General features: G+C 41.7%; 1 protein-coding gene across 9 annotated transcripts in view; it reads right to left on the bottom strand.

The window, feature by feature from the left end:
• Positions 1–21,876, bottom strand: part of CAMK2G (calcium/calmodulin dependent protein kinase II gamma) — a 118,201-nt gene that overhangs the window by 25,407 nt on the left and 70,918 nt on the right. For all 9 annotated transcript variants that reach the window (XM_059477219.1, XM_059477228.1, XM_059477227.1 and 6 more), the window contains exons 7-13: positions 18,631–18,733; positions 17,673–17,756; positions 16,707–16,801; positions 13,980–14,102; positions 11,612–11,695; positions 10,928–10,970; positions 3,051–3,091 (exon numbers count right to left, since the gene is read on the bottom strand). In XM_059477219.1, coding sequence (XP_059333202.1) covers positions 3,051–3,091; positions 10,928–10,970; positions 11,612–11,695; positions 13,980–14,102; positions 16,707–16,801; positions 17,673–17,756; positions 18,631–18,733 — 573 coding nt within the window. The remainder of the gene's footprint in view (positions 1–3,050; positions 3,092–10,927; positions 10,971–11,611; positions 11,696–13,979; positions 14,103–16,706; positions 16,802–17,672; positions 17,757–18,630; positions 18,734–21,876) is intronic.

Genomic DNA, 21,876 nt, shown 5'->3' on the forward strand with positions numbered 1-21,876 from the left:
TTGAACAGAAAATAAATAAACACAAACTGGTGGTGCTTTTTTCTCAATGTCTTTAAAGCCATTAAGTTTTTCACTAGTGTAATAATCTATTTGTGGAAGAAATACCCTTTCAATTCTTATCTACTTTGTGGATATCTGTGACAACAGTCTTATAGTGCACAGTCACCCTGGATCAGATAAAACCAATGAAGAAACCGAAACATATTTCCTCTCAAATCTTCATAAAGAGTTGATTTCCGAGAAGGTTGTAAGAGACAAACAGAAAACTCTACAATCAAACCAGTCTTCTTATCTGGAGGAAACATGAGAAACAGCCTAACCAGATGGCATGTGGTCAGCAGCAGACTCCAGTTAGAAGTACAGCATGTAGTGCTTGTTCTAAACCTACACCGGATGTAGAATAATTTATATAGGAAGTGGGAGTGAAAAGGATACCACAAAACCTGAAAATCTGGTTGGTGTTCAAGCCATGGTATTTGTGCTCCGCACTACTGCAATAGGCAGAAAATCATTGTTTGGCACAAGTAACACCAGATGCTGTTACCTCAGCCAGACACTGGCACAAGTCATTTGTCAGAACTGTACAGGATGAGAAAGTGTGAGGAGCTAAAATTACACGTTCCCTGCATAAGGAGCAACATGTGACAAGTATGCTGGTCACAATGGTAAGGCCACCAACCAGACAGTGACCAGCACAAAGATTGTCCTCAGCAGTCCATGGGCCAGTACTGCTCCAACAAGCAAACAGACATGGTAAAAGACTACACTTCAAATGGGACGCAGTGCCCATTGCAGTAGGGCAAAGAAAAAGATAAGCAGGTAGACACAGAAATCCTAAAACAGAAGTGTTAAGGATGTCCTACTAACACACACAGAGCATTATGTATTCTCTGTCTTGTCCAGGCTTAGCTTGGGGGAAAACAACTTGTACTTTTAAAAGTCTATATTACTGAGCAGAAGAGTAACTCAAACAGGAGCTTTAATAAGAAACACATTATTTATTTCTGAGTTTTAACACTTACAGAAATGAGGACTCAAAATCCATACCTGAAGATAGACACCATTTAGGGAAAATGGGAAGCTGAAACACCTCTCCTGGGGGCCCTCAGCCCAGGGTGAACACGAGCAATGCACCTCATGGACAACACCGAGGCTCACTCTGCAAAGCCAGACTGCTGTAACCCTTTGGAGGGAGGAAGCTGCATGGACTCTTGACTGCAGGTCTCCAGTGTCCTGCAGAAGCAGCAGTTTCCTGAGGACAACCTCATTTACCATATCAGAGAATGCTATGCTCTCTAATATACCTTCCACTTTATCAAAGTATTCAATTACACATTCAAGGAGCAACATACACTGCAAAGGGATGAAGAAAAGTAAATCCAGAATTATCCTTTTCACAGAGGAAGACATTGTGTACTCCAAGAACCAAACATCACAAGCTTTCTATGGAGCTGGAAAGTTCTAACATACAGGCTCTCCTTGTAACTACATTACCAGGAAGTTGTGCCTCAAGATTTACATGTACATCCTTTGTTCATTTTTTGAATATTTTAACCCAAGATGTGACACTCCCTGAAAGCCTGTTACAAATCAAGAATCCTAAGAAGAAAGCCATTTTTCATCTAGATAGGTAATAATGATATGTTGATACCTACTGGTTTTCCAATTACTTCTCCCCTGCCTCACTGGGATTTTGAAGCAAGCACTTGTTGGTTCTCATTTCACAACATCAGGGATAATCCATTCTTATTCCACTGGCATTCTACTGTAATGTTTTAAATATCAACAGATGCAACAACTCTACCACACTTGCTGTATTAGTGTGCATGTGTTCAATGCATGTCTGTACGAGAGGCAGGCTGGTGCAATGGCCAAAAGCTCACTCTTGCAGGCACATATCAAAGACAAGAATCCTAGGGCAGGAACAGCATTTTCACAGAGCATTTTGATCCAAAAATAAACAAACCCCAAAACCTGGATGTCAGTAGGGCAGAATACTGCAGAACTGTAAGAATGCATGTTTTGTTAGAGCAGTCCCAAAAACAACACAACTCTTCTGAAAACACCTCTTTTTCCAGCAGCCTGCTTGTACTGTGAGCCCTCTGGGAACAAAGCCTCATATAAATGGAAAAGGGCTCAGAGAGCAGGAGAGAACAAGTGTGCTGGTCCTACAGTGTGAAGGTCAGCCCCCCAGCACAGGGAGAATGAAGAATGCCACAGTGCTAAACCAGGAGATGATCTGTTCCACCTAACAGCTGTGGAGAAAGGTTTGGACTTCAAAGGAAAATGCAGACAAATGAACCCAACTCTTCTTTTCCATGTGGAGGACATTTATCCTTCAGAACAATAAGGGGAGGACCAAGCTCTAGCCTATAATTGTCTCTCCTCCAGCACCAGGCAATAAAGGGCTGCTGCCTGCAATAACAGAGCCTTGGCAAGGTCCTGTGTGACCTCCAGAAATAAATGATGACCATGCAACACAAAGAGTGACATTGAAGTGGGGAAAAAATAATTCCCTTCAGAAGGGAAAAGGAGAGTGCCTCAACTTCAGGCACATGAATGGAACTTTTAACACAATCCTCAGTTTCCATTCTGTCCAAACATGAACATTTGGAGGCTCCTCCTTCCCCACCCTTCTTCCCAGCTCAGCCTTCAGCATCTGTCCAAGTGAGTAGACCAAGAAACTTCCATGGGGTCTGCTGGCTGTATCATCAGGCACTCACAATTACTCTGTGCAATTTTCACAGTCAGAAGCCCTGGACAGAACAGACTTGTCAGAGGCATGTGTAACAACTGAGCAAGTCCTTGGTCTTTCTAATCCAGTGCTGACCAGTTCTCCATACATCACAGAAAGGGGAAAAGGAACTCCTGCTGCTGCAACAGTGCACTTAGCTAGTTATGCACGTAAGGAACACTAAGATCCCACCCAGGGTTCCATAACAAGACACAGGGCTGTGGTTTTACCCTAGAAAGGGACAGGCACCAGAGAGACTGGCTGCCTTCTGTTCAGATGGTGTGAGAGACAGTGAAATGGCAAAGCAAGAACTTACCTTCACTCCATCTGACTTCTTGTTCAGCAGGCTTTTGGCAGCTGTGGAGAAAAGCAGAAGTAGATCACATTTTGGCTTCAAGACTACCTTCTCTCTCTCTCTCTCCCCCTCCCCCAATTCCCTCAAAAATGCACAAAATTTCAGAAGGACAACCATCCTGCTAATTCCTCTCTAGCAGCAAGAGACCTGGAAAACAGGACAAGTCACTCATCAAATTCATCCTGATAACAGAGGGTCATCTATCCTATCTACTGTTCACCTATTCAGGCAAAATACTACCACTTTCAGCACCTCAAGAAGACCAAGTCTGAAATGGTAATTTAGAGCTTCTCTGTCAATCCCCCACTCACACACTGGGACCCCATCCAGAAGTGTCAGCAGTTACAGGGGGAGAAGAAACCTGTCTGATTTTTGCAACAGGATAAAGGCTGCACCTGTAAGTACAGCCATTCACATAACAGATGTGGTTTATAAAGGGGGTGCTGATAATACAGAAGCCTTTTAATTACTGTTATTCACAGTTTCTCTGGGCATAGCTGGATAGCTAAAAGTGCAAAAGACAGCATCTGAAAACTGGTAAAAAAAGGAAGAATGGCAAGAAGATGGAACCAGGCTGAATTTCTTAATTGAAAGATAAAGATGCTCTGCTGTGCTCAACTTGAACAACTGGCACTACCAATGAAACTGACAATGATAAGCACACACAGAGAGCCCACAATAAAGGCCCACTTGGAAGTGATGAAGGAGCTGCTTCCTCTATTACAGCAAAGTGGTGCATTAACCATGACTGTCAACAGCAAGACCCCATCTACAGCTTCAACAGAAACAAACCATTTCTTGTCTACTTATGAAGAATGTATTCAGTTGTATCAACTTCTGTAAACAGCATGCAAGACAACTACTATACCAACACATGCTATGGCTCTCCTACTGGGCACAGGGGTTTTAGGTGCAGCAAAGATGAGGCCTAGAGAAATGGCAAGTCCTATGGCAATGCTGACAATACTGTTGAAATTCTCAAAGACATACTGACCAACTTGCACAGAGTGATCAGTCTCCCTAGAAGCAGCAACATTAGGCAAAAAAGGTTTTTGCAATACCTAAGCAACTGCTCAAATTTTATGTCTACCATATTTTCCATTCTGCCTTCTCTACAAGACCCCACAGACATGGATTAACTACACAATATTAACTGAGCTGGTGCAAATGACTACAGGATCTCCTCCAACAAAGAGGTGGTACCCCATATAAGCTTACTAGAATCTTTGAATTGGTTTCCTAATTCTACTCTCTAATGCAAGTATAAAGCTAGATTACAATTTTGTTTTCATTCCAGCTCTCAGAAGCCAAGAACATTGGAAGAACCTCATGCAGAGGTTTTCTAAATGTGATGTGTCAAAACAAAGTGCTCCAATGTGCACACATAAAGGTGGGCAAAGCAACTCATCTGCCCTGCAACAGTCTCTTTCCAGAGTGTACACATATTAAAGCACAGCAAGACTGCAAGACAAGTAAGTTCTTGCCACCTTCAAGGCATGACAAAGACTAGCTTGAGTCTACATGCAAGTGAGAAGGAGAACAATGTGACTATGGGGTCAAAAGGGATCCAGCATTCATGCCATCCATGCATGAAGGCATCTCACACAACAACTGCTGAAAACAAGAAACTGTTACAGCCTTACAACACTTCGGAAGGAGTAAAGGATTCTGCAACTTAACAAATACGCCAAATGGGACATCCTTGAAGTGGGAAAAAAAAAGCCACCATCAGAGAAGCAAAATAGTACCACCATATGTTCTGGGAATATCCCAGAAACAAGCAGGGAAGCAACATTTTTCACACTTTCTACAGTTTCCCCACAACCTCACATTCATCTTTGTGGACAGAAGGCAGCTAAAATCACGTTCTACAACATTAGAACAAATTCAGCTGAGAGTCCCTCCCTGCAGCCCAGCACTATGTAATGCTGATCTGTGTTCCCTGGTGCAGCCTGCCCATCCAGCCTCCTTCCCTGACTACCTCTGCAGGGCACACACTGCTCTCCCACAGCCCTGACAGCATCCCAGGACTGTAGAAAGAAACTTGCTCTGTGGTGTACTTGGTTCATGCACCATACTGTGTTTATAAAGAGCTGGAGAGCCCGTGAAATGCATTTACACAGAAAGATGACTCAGACACCTCAGACAACAGGGAAACATGCAGGTCTACCCACAGATCAACCCGTACAAATTACGAGACACAAATAAAAGGAGATGCAAGAGGATTTTCTACACAAACAACAGACAAGACTTCATATAACAATAATCCTTTTAGAAGATAGGCAGATTAGCAAAGAGACAACAGGAGGGGAAATATCCAAAGACACATCCAGGCAGATTCTTTACTGTTCCTGAAACAGTCTTGTACCAATGCTCTATGGTTTTCCAGGTGTGAGATGCTAGGACTAATTTTTTCTATCTTTCCCATTTCCTCTACATATTAAAGGGATTAAATTCCCTCTTCTCTTAACTTCTAGAAGTTAAGAGTTCTTCTAGAATAAAGAAACATGAAAACACATGCTGCTAACTCAGTAAACTTAAAAACACAATTCTGTTCCTGGCTTAACAAGACACTCTTCAGTTAAACTCTGAGGAGAAACACAAAAGCCTCTCCTGCACATACTCCTCCCTCTTCCCACATTTTTCAGTTCTGGCATCCATAGTAAACAGCCTGGGCTCTGGACTGTGCTCCTGGCAGAAACACAAATCCTTAATGCTGAACTCATCAGCAATAAACACCAGGCACTCTGGATGTACCAGAGCCAAGGGGGGACTGATGAGGAAATACTCACTGCAAAGACAGCCATGGATAGTGCCTTCCCCACTGCCAGCCCCACTCCTCCTCTTCCAGAGACAGCAACCCTTCATCCAGCCTGTCCCTGGGTTTGCCCTGTCCTCAACTGCCAAAACTCAGGCACATTTCTCACTTCAGTTATGCTTCCAGAGAATTCTTTTTTGGGATGCAGGAAGAACACAGAGATTGCTTTTATTAAGTCTGACTAACTTATGATGCTAGTCTGACAAACAAGCCAAGTTCTGGCTTCTAAACACAAGCATTTACACCTGAAGAATTCTGGACTTTACTAAGACTTCATAAAATAAAAATTGTATCATACCAACACAGACTTCCCAATGACACAGAGTTGCAGCTTGTCATTCTCATATTCTCAGTTAAAAGAAAACAATATTAACTATTTCTCAACTTGATGACACTTCTGGGGTCACCACAAAGGAGCCAACAGTCAGTGTGCAGTCACAAGAGGCACTTTTGGCTACCATCACACACAATAACCATGAATGCAGTGTAACTTCAAGAATATCTATTTATTGAGGACAAGCACCACAATAAAAAGTATTCCCAGAGCTTTCCTGAACTTTAGAGAGAGGAATGTAGAAGTAGAAGAAATTACTCTAATAATTTGCATCCACTTTTCCACTTTTGATGATAAATTAGACTCTCTGGCTATAGTGATAAACAGTTAAATGCAGTAATGAAATCTGTATCACTCTAGGAAGTTGTAAATGGAAGTTACTAACTGCAATCCACTGCTTTGGCAGGTCCACACTGCAGTAGCTGAGCACCATTCACTGAAACCCTTACTGTTTCTTAAGAGATTTAGTAGATACAGAGAAAACGCTTAAAAACGACTTAATCTTACATTAAATGTGACTTCATCTTCTGCTTGGGAAATGTAGTTTCCAGTGATGATATACTTATTTAGTCAAAGTCCTACAAATACCTTAATAATTTTTTCCCCCTCCACATTTTCATACCTTTGGATTCCTACCAGGAGGTACAAATTTCTGGTCCTGAATCAATATCTACCTAACACAACACAGTAGAAACGTCACATAAATTACTCCTTTCAGTTAAAGAAAAGAACTCAAATTTCAACCTGAGTATAGAAGTATATGTATATACATACACACACATGCACAAAATAACAAAAATTCAATTTCACACTTCTGGAAGGGAGGTATAACGAGACAGCAAAATATTTCAGTACCATTTCAGTATTTGTATTATTTCCTCCTTGCTCTTTAGTCAGCTAAAAAAACGTCTCTGTATAGGTTACACTAAATGTACACAGGCATATTCAGGCCTTCTTTACTTAGTTAGAAAGAACTCTGCTCCTCAAATCTGCCTCCAGCCTCTCTCAACCTCACCTATCTAGCCAAAACCTCAAACCTGCACATTGGCGTGTTAATAAGGATCTGTAAGAGGAATGTAATGAATTCCAGTTATTGTCACACTCTGCCACAATAGTTCCCTCACAAAACTGACTTGAGCAAGCAGTGACAACCCAGAAGAAAGCTCAACATCAGTTAAAAATAGAGGTTTCAGGCATAAAGCATAATTACCTGCAATGTCTGCTTTAGGATCTATTTTGAACAGAGAACTTGTGCTGAACCACGTGATAGAAATTAATTTTACAGTGTGAAAGCTTGTTGAACAGCTCCCCAAATTAACAGTTGCAATCCACTTAGGAAAACAGTACTAAGAATTTCACAGAGGCCACTTGTAAGTTGTGCACAAAAATTGGCTTACAGAGAAAAGCCACTTCTCAGCATTTTGTGATGCTCCTCCTGGCACCATGGCTGCTCCTAAGATGAAAACCAGCTTTTTTTCATCCTTTTACTCAGTTTATAGCAAGACTATTTACAGAGTTTTATCTACATAAATGAGTCCAGGCATCCTTAAATATAGCAGGAGTTTCTAAAAACCTTGCCAACTCTCTTCTAGTAATAAATTTACATTTACTTCTCAGAAGATGATTTAGGAGTTTCTTGCACATGATCTAATCAGTTGATTTACAGACTGCACTTCTGTATTCTGTAAAGGAATGCAGATCAGATCAGGGCTTGCTTGGATCATCTGAAGCCCCAAGTGAACACCCAAGTAATCCTGTATGACCCTGGTGTGACCCTAACAATCCTACAGCAAAACTTAGATTTCATTGTTCTCTCTTGCAGCTCAATTAACACCTTACAGACTGTGAAGAGAAGCTACAAATCCCTTATGGTTACCAGGTTTCTTCTTCCTGACTTATGCTGAAAGGAGTGCAACTGTACCTGCTTTAACCAAACAGCCTACAGCTGGCCTGAGATGCAATCTTCTAAAAAAACCACAAGCAGCCAATATTAAATGGCTGAATACATCATAACTGGGGAAAGGAACCAGATATCTTTTAACTTAACTGGCCGAGGGCAAAAGACACACAGCAAGCAACAAATTACTCACAAAAGAACAGAAACTTTTTGTTTTCTTTGCAAAAAGCAAGATTTTTTGATGGGCTAAGGAGAGAGAAAGTACTGCTACAGATTCTTTAGGAATACAATTTGTCACGGGCCTATACAGAGAAGGAGCTCCATACTACAAAATGTGACACAGGAGATAGTAATGGCAATGAGATTAAAGGAGTCTTCTCATATTTCCTGCAGATAGTACAATCATGCCTAATTAATTGATACTGGGGTCACATGAGCCTTTATTTTCCTCTTTGTTCAAAACATCTATGGAAGAAGCTTTTAGGAGATCTCATCCCCAGGCAGGAAGAAGCTTCTCTCTTCATAAATCTAGTCCCCTGTTTGCTGCAAATGGGACTTTTAAAAATCCACAAAACAGTGTCACTCAATTAGAGAAAAATAAAAACCTCTTAAGGGCTTTAGGGAAAGAAACAAAGAAATATTACTGCAGAACCCTTCAAGTCTGAGGCCCACCTGAAGTTCCCACACAAACTTTTAAACTTATAACTTTTAGTTAGCATGCACTTATTCTTTAATTTCAGCAGATGTATCTACTTCAACTGCAGCCAACTAGAAAACCAAAGTAAATTAAAAATAATTACAATTTTAAGAAGTCAAGCTCATATTACACACAGTCCTGCAAAGGAAACAGGAGTAGATGATCTCATCCCTCTAAAAACACATAAAAAGGTAAGGAATTGCTACTCTCAACAGAGGCTTTGCAACTAAATTCACAACATCTCCCTCTGGGCAGTTTTTCTGAGTGTCTCATACTTGGAATCGCAGTTTATATTCAAAGCAGAACTCAGTGACACTGCAAACCCTGCACTTGCTATGGGCCACCTAGGATTTTCTTTTCTTCAGCTGTTAACTGAAGTGGATCCAGCAGCTTCAGCCCTTGACACAGAGAAGAATGAGCAGAGCAAGCTCTTTCCTCCTCAGTACTAGCTCAGGGATTAAGTAGATGTATAGGTCACACACCATTAAGGAGAACCCTTCTCTCTGGCATTTCATGTACTCAAAATCTTACCCATAAGAGATTTTCTCACCCAAGCACTTCTGCAGCTTCATTAGAAGTGACAACATTTGCAGACTAAAAATTATCTAAAACTTCTATTTATAAAAAAAGGAATAAAACCCCTGGCTATTTCAGAATCATCAATTAAGTGAAATAAAGATGAGCAGCGTAAATAGAACAAAAACAGTTCACATCAGCAGAAGGCCCAAGAAAATGTTTAGCTCTGTACAGGCCTGTGGAAGTCCTGTCATTGTGCCATAGCTCCTCAAACAGTTATTTCAGAATCGATCTCAGAAAACAGTATAACATTTTAAAGTTCTGTAACAGCACAATTGTGGGACAGATGAATGGATAAAATTACTCTGTCTCTTTAAGGCCAAACTATGAGAAATGCAGAAAAAAGAAATTGTTGTAGTCACAAGTAATGCTGACATATTGGCACAGGTCTACCTGAAAGCAAGAACCAAGGAAAAAAAGTTTGGATGATGGTGAGAGATGGCCCTTAATTGTAGCATAGTTTCACATAATTTTTTTTTTTTTTAACATCACCATACAGAAGGTGAAAAACGCTGCCTTGAGTTCACAGAAGAATGTATGCATGAATGTGCGTTGGGATGATCATTTCACAGAGGTTTTCATTCCAATTACAAGTTTATTGTAACAACATCCAGAATATAAGTATTGGTATCCACCATTAGAAAATGGCCAGATGAAATCAATACACTTCCATCATCACATAATCCACACCGCAGACTTCCACTTGAAAGCAGCTGTAGTCAGGTGTAATAAAAATCTGACTCATGCATTCAATGGCTGCTCTTTTAAAAGAGAAAGAACATTACAAAGAGGGTAAAGAAAATAAAAGATCCCATAAACCAAAAGCACTTACAAATAGAGGTTTTCCACCCAAATGAAAATGAGCCCAGATAAGACCGCGTCACCTAGGTGTGCCGAGCCAAGACAGTAATCTTCCAAAAAGCAAGGATTTACATGTTGAGATTTGCATTTTCAGTAAATGCACTACATAATGCACTTGGGCGGGAGCCAGACTACCAGCTATTAAATTTAAAAGGATGAAAACCACTTCTGAGACTCCAAGAAGGAAAACTAATAGCCAGACACTTCAGACCCATTTTTGATGAGTCCAAGTAATACAATATCCAAATAGCTCCTGTCCCTATTCTCACCAATATTACTTCCTTGTCCCTGCCTCAAGTCTTAAGGAAACACTCCTACCTAATAAGAGCTCTTCACTCCTGGTTTATGATGGGAAAGCTAACCATACCAGCTAGAATTTCTCACCAGTAATTTGCTAATAAAATATCATGAGACAATTAGGAAGCTGACTTTACTTCTGTTTTGTGCCAGACCACAATACCATGTGCTCCTCTCCAAACAAATCATTTCCTATTTCACACTGGTCACCAGCTCAGGCAAAGTGACCACCATTACACCATGATGAACTGAAACCATGTTTCCTCCCCTCCTACTTGACCCCAAAATGGTTTCAATATTCACCAGCTCACTCACACAAAACAAAACCAAGAAAAGGATGGGAACACTGAGGACTTACCTGAAAAATTCCGAGACACAAGCATCGTCGTGAGGATTGCACCCTGTGGGGAAGACAAAGCAGGGATTACAGAAAGTGTCACTTGAGAAAGAGGCTGGGCTGACCCATGGAGGACATAATGCATCAGTTACCAATGCAGAGGTACCCACTGAAGAACCCCAGTGTATCCAGGATTCCCACATGTGGCTCTTAGGCTCCACACAGGACCTCTCATGGTCCTGCCTTTCTAGAGCAGCAGCTAGATGCCAAGCAGGATAGCCTAGGAAATCTGAAATGGCACTAAGAATTAAACACATAGCTGCTTCCTAGATTTCACACAGCAGAGAGCTGCTTTGTGCATAGACCAGAGGCTTTGCCCCAGCTGCAGGCAACTGGTAACACTAGTACTGGAAGGTGCAGAGTGTTCAGAACTAAAAGTCCCAGAACTACCTGCTCTATTTCAACTCACTGGCAGAAACAAGAAGAGGTGAATATGTAGCAGAGGAGGCATGGGAAGCTTAGAGCTTGGAGAAAGAAACTATCCAGCTCTTCAGTACATTACTTCAGTGCCCTGTACTGGAGGATCACATAAGGTACTTCTCTAACAATGTGCTAGTCATGAAATGAAGTATTGCTGCTAGGAAGGCACTAACCTCAAATTCAGAGAACTAAAATCAAACCTAAAGTGAATTAAGATGTACTTACCTTTAGCTTCCTTCTAGCATTGAACTTTCTCAAGCATTCCACAGTCTCCTGCCTGTGCATCATTGATGCAACAGTGGATCGTTGCTGAAAAACAGAACAGCAGAAGGTCAAGAACATACCCACACCAAATCAGCCAGGGAAGTTCATTCCACTTGCACACAATCAACACATTCAGGCTGACATGGCCAAGCCTCTCACCATTGCATGGACGCAAAGTACTGCAACTGGTTCATAACCTGAGAACTTCCAGCAAGACACATTTAATCAAGATTAAATGTGTGGGCTATGACAGGACTGCACCCAAGAAATTTATGAGTGAAGTAAAGGTGAGAATCAGTGCTCCCTGCCTTTCAGGCACACATAGGATTTAAGACAGTGTGAAGACAAAGCCAGATGAACAAGCATACCCATGGGGAACTGACTTAGAGGCACTACAGAAAGGACCTGGGCTGCATTAGCTACAGTTTGAAAGGGAAATTTCAAGCACTAAGGGAATACTTGTGAGCAGCAGCCTTCTTGGACATGGCAACCCCTTGAATGTAAGAGGTTGACTGGCAGAGGCCTTGGCACCTTTATATCAGTATTGCAGAAACAGATTCTCAGCATGTAAGAGAAAAGATCATGTATTGCTATTGTACCAATGGAAAAAAATGAGCATAATCTCTATGCAGTGATGCACATCTGTCATCCACAGCAGACTGGGATGCCATCAGCTGCTAAAAGACAAGTTACCAGAAGTGTTGCAGCCATTAAGACCACAAAAGGAAACCAGAGACTGTTACTGCCAAGCATTTAGAGCACATGAGGAAGCCACTGACTAATGCCAAAGGAGCTGTTGCTCTTGCATAGAACCCCAAGCCTGAATTCCCCTTACGAGGACAGTGGGTGAATTTCTAACCTGGCAGGTAAGTGTGAATAAAATCTCCACTAACTTTCTCTTGCTTGGAAAAAATTCTGCAATACCCAAAAGAACTGTAAACTGTGTGCATATTCAGCTAGTTTCATGGGAAGTCTCTGCTTTGATCCTGTTGTCAAAGCTGGTCATCTATTGCAGTACACATGGCAGCGTGTGGGGAGAACGTAGCCAAAGTGTCCTCAAACAACTCTGGCTGGTTCCTCCAGCCAGTGATGTCCAGTTGTTCACTGTGCACTTACAAGAATCAGAACACATATTTCAGAAGTTCAGTGGTACTAAGACACTCAGTGTCTCAGATAAACTTTTAAACTTTTTTAGATTCCCTACAACATTTACTTTAGAGGAGCCACACGTATCCAGAAAAAAACACATTGTGCACACAGGGACTGCAAAGCAAAGGGAAACAACAGACTCAAGAGGAGGCAGCTTCAGCGAGAGGCTGACATGGCTGGGAAGTGAAATCAGCCTCTCCCTAGCTCAGAGAAGGAAAGTTGCCACAGGGAGTGGGCTATCATAATACAACTTTGGCTACAAGCATTGGGAGGAAAGTTTAATACACAGGAACTTGATTATAAGCATGCAAGGACGAAAAAAAATATATGCAGTCTCAGCTAGTGTGAAGTTTTGACTTCCAAGGAACTGCATCATGTTACAGCAGACAATCCTGTTAGACAGATGTTCACATAATTAGCTTTAAATTGCTATCTGTTGATTTGTAGTATAAGGACACCACCACCACAGTTTTTCAAGAGAAAATGGGCAAAGGAGCACACTAGATCCATCCCAGAAGTATATTCTGATATTACCAGAGCATCTGGTAAGACTTAGGTCAAACTATTTCATCGTGCAGAGATAAAAGTGCATCACTGCTGCCCTCCCCGACACCTACACCCAGCCGTGTTCTGGGATTTCCTTGCCAACTTTGAAAAAGATGAAAAATACTTATGTGTGAGATCTGGCAAGGTAGAAGCTACATACACAGAACAGCAAAAGATTTTTTGCCGATTTCAAGTTTACAGCCAGTTAAGCTGCAGCATAGCAGAAATTTCCCAAATATTGCCAAGATGCTATGCCATAAACTGAAGCAGAGATGAAGAACAAAATGGTCCTAAAATTTTTGTCTGATGCCAAACTCTATTTGATAATTTAGGATGCTATGGATTGGAAAAGATGTGGGGAAAAAACCAGAAACTGTGGACACTAACAAAATTCTAAAAGAACAAGGGATTTTTTTTTACTACTGTGGCAATAAAAGCACCACAGCCTGACAAAGTTGGCTTGTTGAAGGTCAGTATCCCCCCCAAAAAATATAATCTGAAATATTTGAAATTGTAGTGAGGGGTGGAATGTGGTGGTTTTGCCACCACAGAAATATACTGGGTCCTTCAAGTCTTCCTAGCATGTCCATTGAAGGCAAAGCACAAATTAACCTGTAATAAGGAGAACACTTACACAAACCCATGGGTGTTTGAGAGCCTGGTCAGCTGTGATGCGCTTCGCTGGGTTTATCGTCAGCATCTGGTTGATCAAATTCTTGGCTTCGGGAGTCACAGTGTCCCACTCAGGTGATGGGAACTAAAAGAGGAAGAAGGAACAGATGATGAACTGAACAGAAATATCTTCTACTAGCAGAAGAGATACTTCCCTGCTACACAGCTAAATTCCAGCCTTTGCCCTTTTGATGCCAGGGCTAACACATTTGCAAAACCCAGTAGTTTTTGTGAAAACTCATACTGAACAAAAATCATCCAGAATCCAACAAATTAATGGTACCAGACAGCAGAACACACCTGTACCATTCACCAGACATAAGCAAGAAGATTAAGAGTCTAAAAACCTTTTAGGAATCACTCAGACCTTTGAATTTCTTTCAGTCAAAAAAGTAAAGTCACAGATCTTTTTAACCAAGTTCTTACATGAAAAACACGGGTGCTATCTTTTTTTACCCCACCCGTCTCTTTCTACAGCATACTAAAAGCTCTAACAGCTTATGAAAAATCACAAGCAGTTAACTACAGCAAAACTGCATGAAAGTAAAACCCACTAACAGGGAACATCTCACAGGTACACTTTTCCCACCATAAAACACAATATCCTGGAACAAAACCAGTCACTTGGGTGTTAGCAACCTACCAGCAAGTTGTTAGCAACCACCTAACATACCAATATCTTTACTTGGGGGGCAAGAGAGATGTAACAGTGGATGGGAATACAGAAGCATTAAACAAAGAAAATAATTTTAAGTATTTCAGCTCCTGATCATCCATGAGGGTAACTGTTCTCTCTTATAATTCCAGCAATGATAAAGATGAGATATTTACACCATCCGGTACAGGCTTGCATGTGGTATGGATGACAGCATGCTGAGATTAAATCCTATGAATCCACTGTACAAATAGAGGTGAACTTCAGAACACAAATATGCTGTTGGGGTAAAGCTCCCTGTCTTTAAGTGGGAGAAAAAAATGGATTTATCCTGAAAACATTTCCTTACAGTAATGCATAATTTAGAAAAAGTTTATTCCATCTTTTTTTTCTCACGCTTTTTTATTGCTTTATTCTTTATTTTATGTTGGGTCATAACAATACACCTGCTGTATTTGATTTGCATATAATCTCATTTCTGCATTTGCAGGCATCACTAAGGCATTATACAATTTGTTCTGCAAACACTGCATGAGGATAACTCAAAAATCATGATACTGAAGTTTCAAGCAAGGACAATTTTCCCACACCTGAACTCTGAAGTATTCATGGTAATGTCTTGCAAAACATCTGCCCAACAGCACAAAAAAAAAAATTAGAAAAAAAAAAAATTGTTTTCACTGTTGCCACTTCCTGTCTTGTCAAGGGAGAACAACAGACTGGTCATGCGCCAACAAGCCCCTTGGTGCTGGGTAAGGACACCAGGGACAGGTGCATCAGTAAAATGCAGCAATTTTCTATCAGGCCAAATGAGGGAAGGATCTAGTTTTTGTTTACTAAAGATAAGAATTTGTTCACTATAGATAAGAATTCAAAAACAATAGATGGGTAAGGAGGAATCAGGCACTTGACTCTTCATGATTTATAGAAAGAGGTATTTAATCCCTGAAGTGCTTTGAAAATCCCCATTGATATAATTATTGGAAAAATGCTTCAAATAAGAAGAACCAACACAAAAACTGGAGGAGCAGCAAGGCAAGAGAGGAACACAAGTCCATTTAAAGCTATCAAGTACAAAGACATCACTTTGCTTTCACTCAGGAGAGCCACAGAGCCAGGACATAGGCAGACTTTTGTTCTCACCAGTACAGCTGCTCTCATGGTCTCAAGCACAGAAGCTGGGAGGTAACTGGCAGAAGGAGTCCAGCAGAACCCTTACCTTAGGGGGTTTTATTTTGTTTAATTCAAACCACAAGACAGCCTACAAAAAGAACTCCCCAACTTTCTCTTGATATTCATGCCCACAGGCTTTGAGCTAGGATTTCCAGGAGTTCCTTTTTCCCTCTCAAGCCTCTCCTTACATGTAAGAATTTATGTCAAACATTAAAGCTGTGGTTACTCAAATTATATTTTATTCCACCTTTGCTTTCCTCAGTACTAACCTCCTTGCTATTCCTCTTCCAGGCACTTTTTACACCTCAGTTTTGCTGTGCTCTAAGAAGTGTTCCATGATCTGCTTGGTTTTTTACAAGAGCCTCCAACCCAATCCACCATGCTGATCCCCACCACAAAGCCACCCCTCCAATGGTCCCCCACCATTCAGTCTTCTCACTGGGCTCCTTGCTTTCCATGGACTACAGCACAGAGAAGTACAAGACCATAACTGAAGCTAATATTCTACAGAATACATCCCCATACTTTTTATTAGGCCTTGACAAAGACAAGCTCCTTCATTATTCTATCTTCCCTCTACTCCACGAAAAATATCAGCATTACTAGAAGACACCATTTCCCACCTCTGCATTTCCCTAACAAGTGCCAATGTTCTAGTGCCCACTGTGATGCTTTCCCTTCATATCCCTCCAGCAGCCCCAGCCAGGGCTGTATCCCAGGCAGTGAAGACAGCGAGGTGTATGAGCACGTCAAACATCACTTGGCACAGAAGCTTGGCCTGCTGCAGGACACCAGGTACAACAGTGCCATGTCTGGATGGCTTCTACACCCATGCAGTACTCAGCAAGAAAGTGCCCTTACGTCATAGGCTCCGGCCTTGATCTGCTGATAGAGTTTGTGCTGATCTTCATCCCAAAAGGGAGGGTACCCCACTAGTAATATGTACAGAATCACTCCTGGGAGGGAGAGACACAGATACACTATGGTTAGGCTAATATGCCATTTATTCCTTCAGCCCCTCTTCCTTCCCTCCTGACAGTCCCCAAGGCAATGACTGCTCCACAGATTCATTTGCCATCATTTTTAGCCTTCTGAGATAGCAAAGCACAGTACAAATCTGTCACCTGCTGGACCTCACCCTGGCACTTCATGTTCAGCTCTTAACGCCAGTGTCAGGAGCTAGAACAAGCTGCATAATGTCCTTCTACCCTCCTCTGGCTACCATGGCTGGTGAGCCACAACCCCCAGCTGCTCTCAGAGTAAGATGAAGTCACATCTCCTAGGGTTCCTGGGCAGCAAGGGATGTTTTAGGAAGGACTCTGTTTTCAGATGCTTACTGTGCATGGTGTTGGGACACAAATGACACTGACAAAGCTGACACTCCTGGCCTGCAGAGAACTACTTAGTCCATGTCAGGCAACACTGATATCACAAATCTTTAAACTTATCTGTCCCAGATATATTAACACTTACTTAGTTTCTTTTAAAAAATCATCCATCTTCAGTATTTAATCTTTTACAAAGTTAGTGTAATAGGAAATTGCTACAGTTATCTAAACAACTGACTCTGCAAAGCATAGACAGGTCCTATCTCTTGAGTCTCAAACATCTGATAGATGGCCCAAGGAAAAGATTAGGAGCCAGAATCAAGTGAGTTCAGGCTCCAGTATTCATTCCATCTACACAAAGTGCTTATCCTCAATTGTGCCTTCATGTCTCCACCCAGTAAGAAGGAGCACTGTGCACCCTCCCAGCAAAAGGCTACAAGAAATCATTCTTTTACATGGAATGATGTTGTTTAAGTGTAAAACATTTGTCAAATCTTACCACATGCCCATATATCCACTGGTTTTCCATAAGGATCTTTTCTCAAGACTTCAGGGGAGAGGTAGCCTGGAGTACCAGCAAACCCTGCCAGAAAATGGATGACATGAAGTACTTACAGTACCCAAGCAGAAGAGAGACTGCCATATCACAAAATCCACTAGTGGTAACTAACAAATTCCAAAACCTGTCTCTCCCACCCTTCATCTCTTATTTGCTAGAGCTGTCTCTCGGTAAACAAGCAAAAGGAGGCAAGAAACCCTAAAATAAAACAGAAAATCAGATGGGATCCAGTGCCTGTGTACTGCAAAAAAACCAGACAAATAAGAAGGACCATGTCAACCACCTGGGCACAAACTTGTATGCCAGGCCTTATATAATTGTTACATATAATGGCTTGGAGTTTGAAAACACAAGACACAAATGGGACACGTCTGATTGCAGAGCGGTATGGGGAGACCAGGAAAAGAAGTAGTTTTTTCCAGAATCTGCAGCATTGCAGAGTATCAGAGCTGATTTTTAACCTGAAAAGGTCTCATTTCTAAATGTGCTTTAGCTAAGCAAAGATAAAGTCAGATCCAAATGTGCCTGAGGAAGGCTGGGTCAAATGCATTTCTGTAAAGTGACCAAACAAAATTCCAGATGTCTACACTTCTGAGTAGTAGGAAAGTTCAGATCAGGGTCTAAACTTAGCAGCTGCATTCATCTCTGACACTAGCATCTACTGTAAACTGAGAAGAAAAATAGAGAAACATATAGCCATTTTTTCTCTCTTTCTTTATTAGTTTTTCCTCTATTTCACCTAGGCTTGAGCCTAAGACCCAGAGGCTGTCGTGCTTGGCAAAGAAACAGCCAAATACAGAGAAGTGTGCTGGAAGAGCTGAGACAAAGTACTCAGGATGCAACTCAATCAGCCACCAGAAAACAGGGAGCAAAGTTGGGGAAGCTCAAACAGTCTTACCAAACCAGGCCTGCTGCTCTCCCTGGACTTCTATAGCCAGTCCGAAGTCAGCCAGTTTGACAGCAGCACCCTTACATTTACTCGCTAGTAGTAAATTCTCAGGCTGAGGAGAAGAAAGAAAAAAGAGAGTAAGAATGAAAGACTGACATCCTTGTTAAAACCTTTTACCTAGGATTCACATCACTAAATTGCACCTGCTGACTGAATTTAGCATGCAGTACTAAACCTGTTCAGAAGACACAGCAACATCAAAGAATAGCCTTGACCTAGAGTGGCAGAAAATTGTCAAGTCTAACACAAATCCTCTGGCTCCTCCGTGGGAGACAGAGCCTCTTCCAACCCAGCCCATACATTACATGCTGACACCAGAGGGCACTGGCAGTACAGCTCCTGCAGCACTTAAGCCAAAATTCTCTTCTGCCCTCCTCAGAGAGGATAACTGGGAGGAGGGGAAAGGGAAGCGGGGGAAGAAGGGAGGGACAATGCAGGAGATACAATCTGCAGTGATGTTTCTCCCCGTGAACATTAGACAGTCCCCAAGGCACTGAAAAAGTAAATATGATGCTAATAAGGGCTGCCAAACACACTGCTGTAATGTGGGAAGGCATCATCTGGCTAGGCAGTAGTTTTCATCCCTTATAGAAAAAGCCTCAGCCTCAAACTGGCATAAGCAGCACAGCAGTGAGTATTCTTGTAAGCAATTTTTTCATGCTACACATTTACAGCAGCACAAAATATTCTGTCTTGCTACTGCTGCCATCACCTATACAAGAAGCAACTATGTCACTTTTTCCATGTGCTAGGAAAGGGAGACAGACTTTTGACCCTCCTATTTCCACCCTGAATGAATCTCACTCAAACCATAATTCTCTTGTGTTCCAGCAGAGGACTTCAGCAGAAGGCTTTACACAGCTCCAAAAAGTGGACTGAGAATTGGCAGCTTCCTCTGAAGTACCAGAGCAGCTAGCTATGTGGGACCCCTTGAAACCCCAAAGTCTTTAAGCTGATGGCTATTACGGCTTTGCAGGAAAATCAACTTGATGATAGGCAGGTGAAACAGTGGTTTCTCATCCTAACTTCTTCTCATCTTTTATGCAATTTGTTATCAAGTTGATTTTTTAACAGAGCAGGATGAATACTTGGAAATCCAGAAACAGGAGCTTGTCTCAGTTTCAAAAATCTGAAAAGGGTTTTTTTTGTAGCCTGTTCACTATTTCCACCCCATAGCAACTCTTTAGCCCTGTTCTGCCTGAGAGGCACAAGATGCTTTGCTCGCTCATCCGCTCTGAAGTACTGGGCATCTGCCTATTTCCACCTTGAATGAAAGGAGAAAAGCCTTCCTCAACACAGTCCTTGCCATAAGCAGCAGGTAAGGAAGGACAGCTGGGTCTGAGTACATTTGGATGCCACTGGCTTTTCACTATATGGCAAGAAGAAAAGATTGTAGTAATTAGGCTACACTAATGAAAATTCACCCTATAAACAAGACCCTAAAGCAGAAGATGAATTAAATATTCTGAACATCCCTCTCCACTCCAGATTGCACCTAGGCTTAGCTTGACTACGAGCAACATTTAAGACAGACTTGTGCTAGTTAAGCACTTTGTACCTCTATTTTAGAAGCAAACACCTTAAGGCTAACGGTGCTTATCCGTGTGCATGTTTGCCAACATATGGGCTGTCTCGGGTTTCACATACGTTTTGGTGAGGATGTGAATGCACCCCCTAATTTCTTACAGTCCCTATAGGCATTCTTTAATGGCATGTCAGCCAAAAGACAGGCTTATGAGAGTGAGGTGCAAAAGACAAAACCTTACTTGAAGCTGGCTCTGCAGTTATTACACACTGACCCTGAAGGCCAAGCTTTTGAAGAGGAGCTAAATGTTAAATAAAAAGCATAGGAACTTTCATTACTAAAAGGAATGGTTACTCCTCAGGCCTGGATAGTTTCAGACAATCAGAGCAAGCAACAGAAGAAACATATTAATTACAACAGGGAGTGTCTAGAAGCTGATAAATTCTGAACACGTTGCTAGCTTTCCTACAAACAAAACTTATGGAAGAAAACCAGATTATATTTGAACACAATGAAAGCTTCTTCTGTTCTAGAAACATTATTGATTTTCATAGACTCCCTAATTTGGGGCACTAGTGCCTCTTGGATGCTGCTTTCTCAGGAGCTGATGTTGGGTCTAATCAGGAGCAGCCACAGTCCACAGTAGATCATTTGCTTTTTTTCACAGTGTAGTGAAGCAGAAGGTCAAAAGTGTTGCATGGGAGTTTGTCAGAAACACAAAGGGTTCTCCACTAGATCAAAACACCAGAAGAACACTGCTACCAAGCTTGCAGTGTGCTTTTACCTTGCTCTCTGCAAAATACTTTTCTACCTTCCCCCTCACACATTGTTTAACAAGCCCAAACCAACACTAGCAGCAGGTGTCATCCTGCATTAATTTAACTGGACTGTTGGTGACCATCACCATTGCCACTTTAGACAGAGAAGGCTCCAGGGCACGCAGACTTTCCTGCACAAATCTCTTCATTCTGGAGCCTGCCCAGCTCCCAGCACAGCTGCCCAGTTTAGGAGTTTAGGAGACTCTACTGTGGAGGCTTAGGGGGTATAAATGTGTTATAATGTGTCAAATGATTGATTCATCCAGTCTTTAACTGGCCAGCAGTTTTGGTTTTAGATTAGAAGTGCGTCTACTGATGAGAGAAGAAAGAAACAACACAAAAAATTCTTGTTGAACATCTCTGCCCTAGCGCAGTGGCATGTATTTGGCAACACTGCAGAATAAAAATATACATGCTCTGTGCAGACAAACTCATCCTGGCAGATTGAACAAAGATTGCTCCAGGTCTCTAGAGATCTCTTCAATCACAAACTAGAAAGTATCCTTCATTATAATGAATCCTACCCAAGTTTCTCTGGAAGCATACTTCTCTCCAAGATTCACAACTATCCTGGAGCTGCCTCAGAGAAGCTGAGAGCTGGCAAGTTTCACAAAGACTGAAAACCTCCTTGGGAGGTCATCACACCCTCTAGCCCTCTAGAAAACTCTGAAGAAGCAAATTGGTGCTTCAGGAACCCCTGAACCCAGTTCAAGTAAAGAAAAAAAAAAGCAAAACCAACAAAACCAAACTCAAAAAAAGCCCATACAAAAAACTCTGCCAGCTGGCAACACAATATTCCTGTCTTGCCTCTTCCAATGATCCCCTGGCTGCTCTCCTCAGACTACAGCACAG

Source organism: Ammospiza nelsoni, chromosome 8 (genome assembly GCF_027579445.1).
Source record: "Ammospiza nelsoni isolate bAmmNel1 chromosome 8, bAmmNel1.pri, whole genome shotgun sequence".
In the NCBI taxonomy this organism is placed as follows: domain Eukaryota; kingdom Metazoa; phylum Chordata; class Aves; order Passeriformes; family Passerellidae; genus Ammospiza; species Ammospiza nelsoni.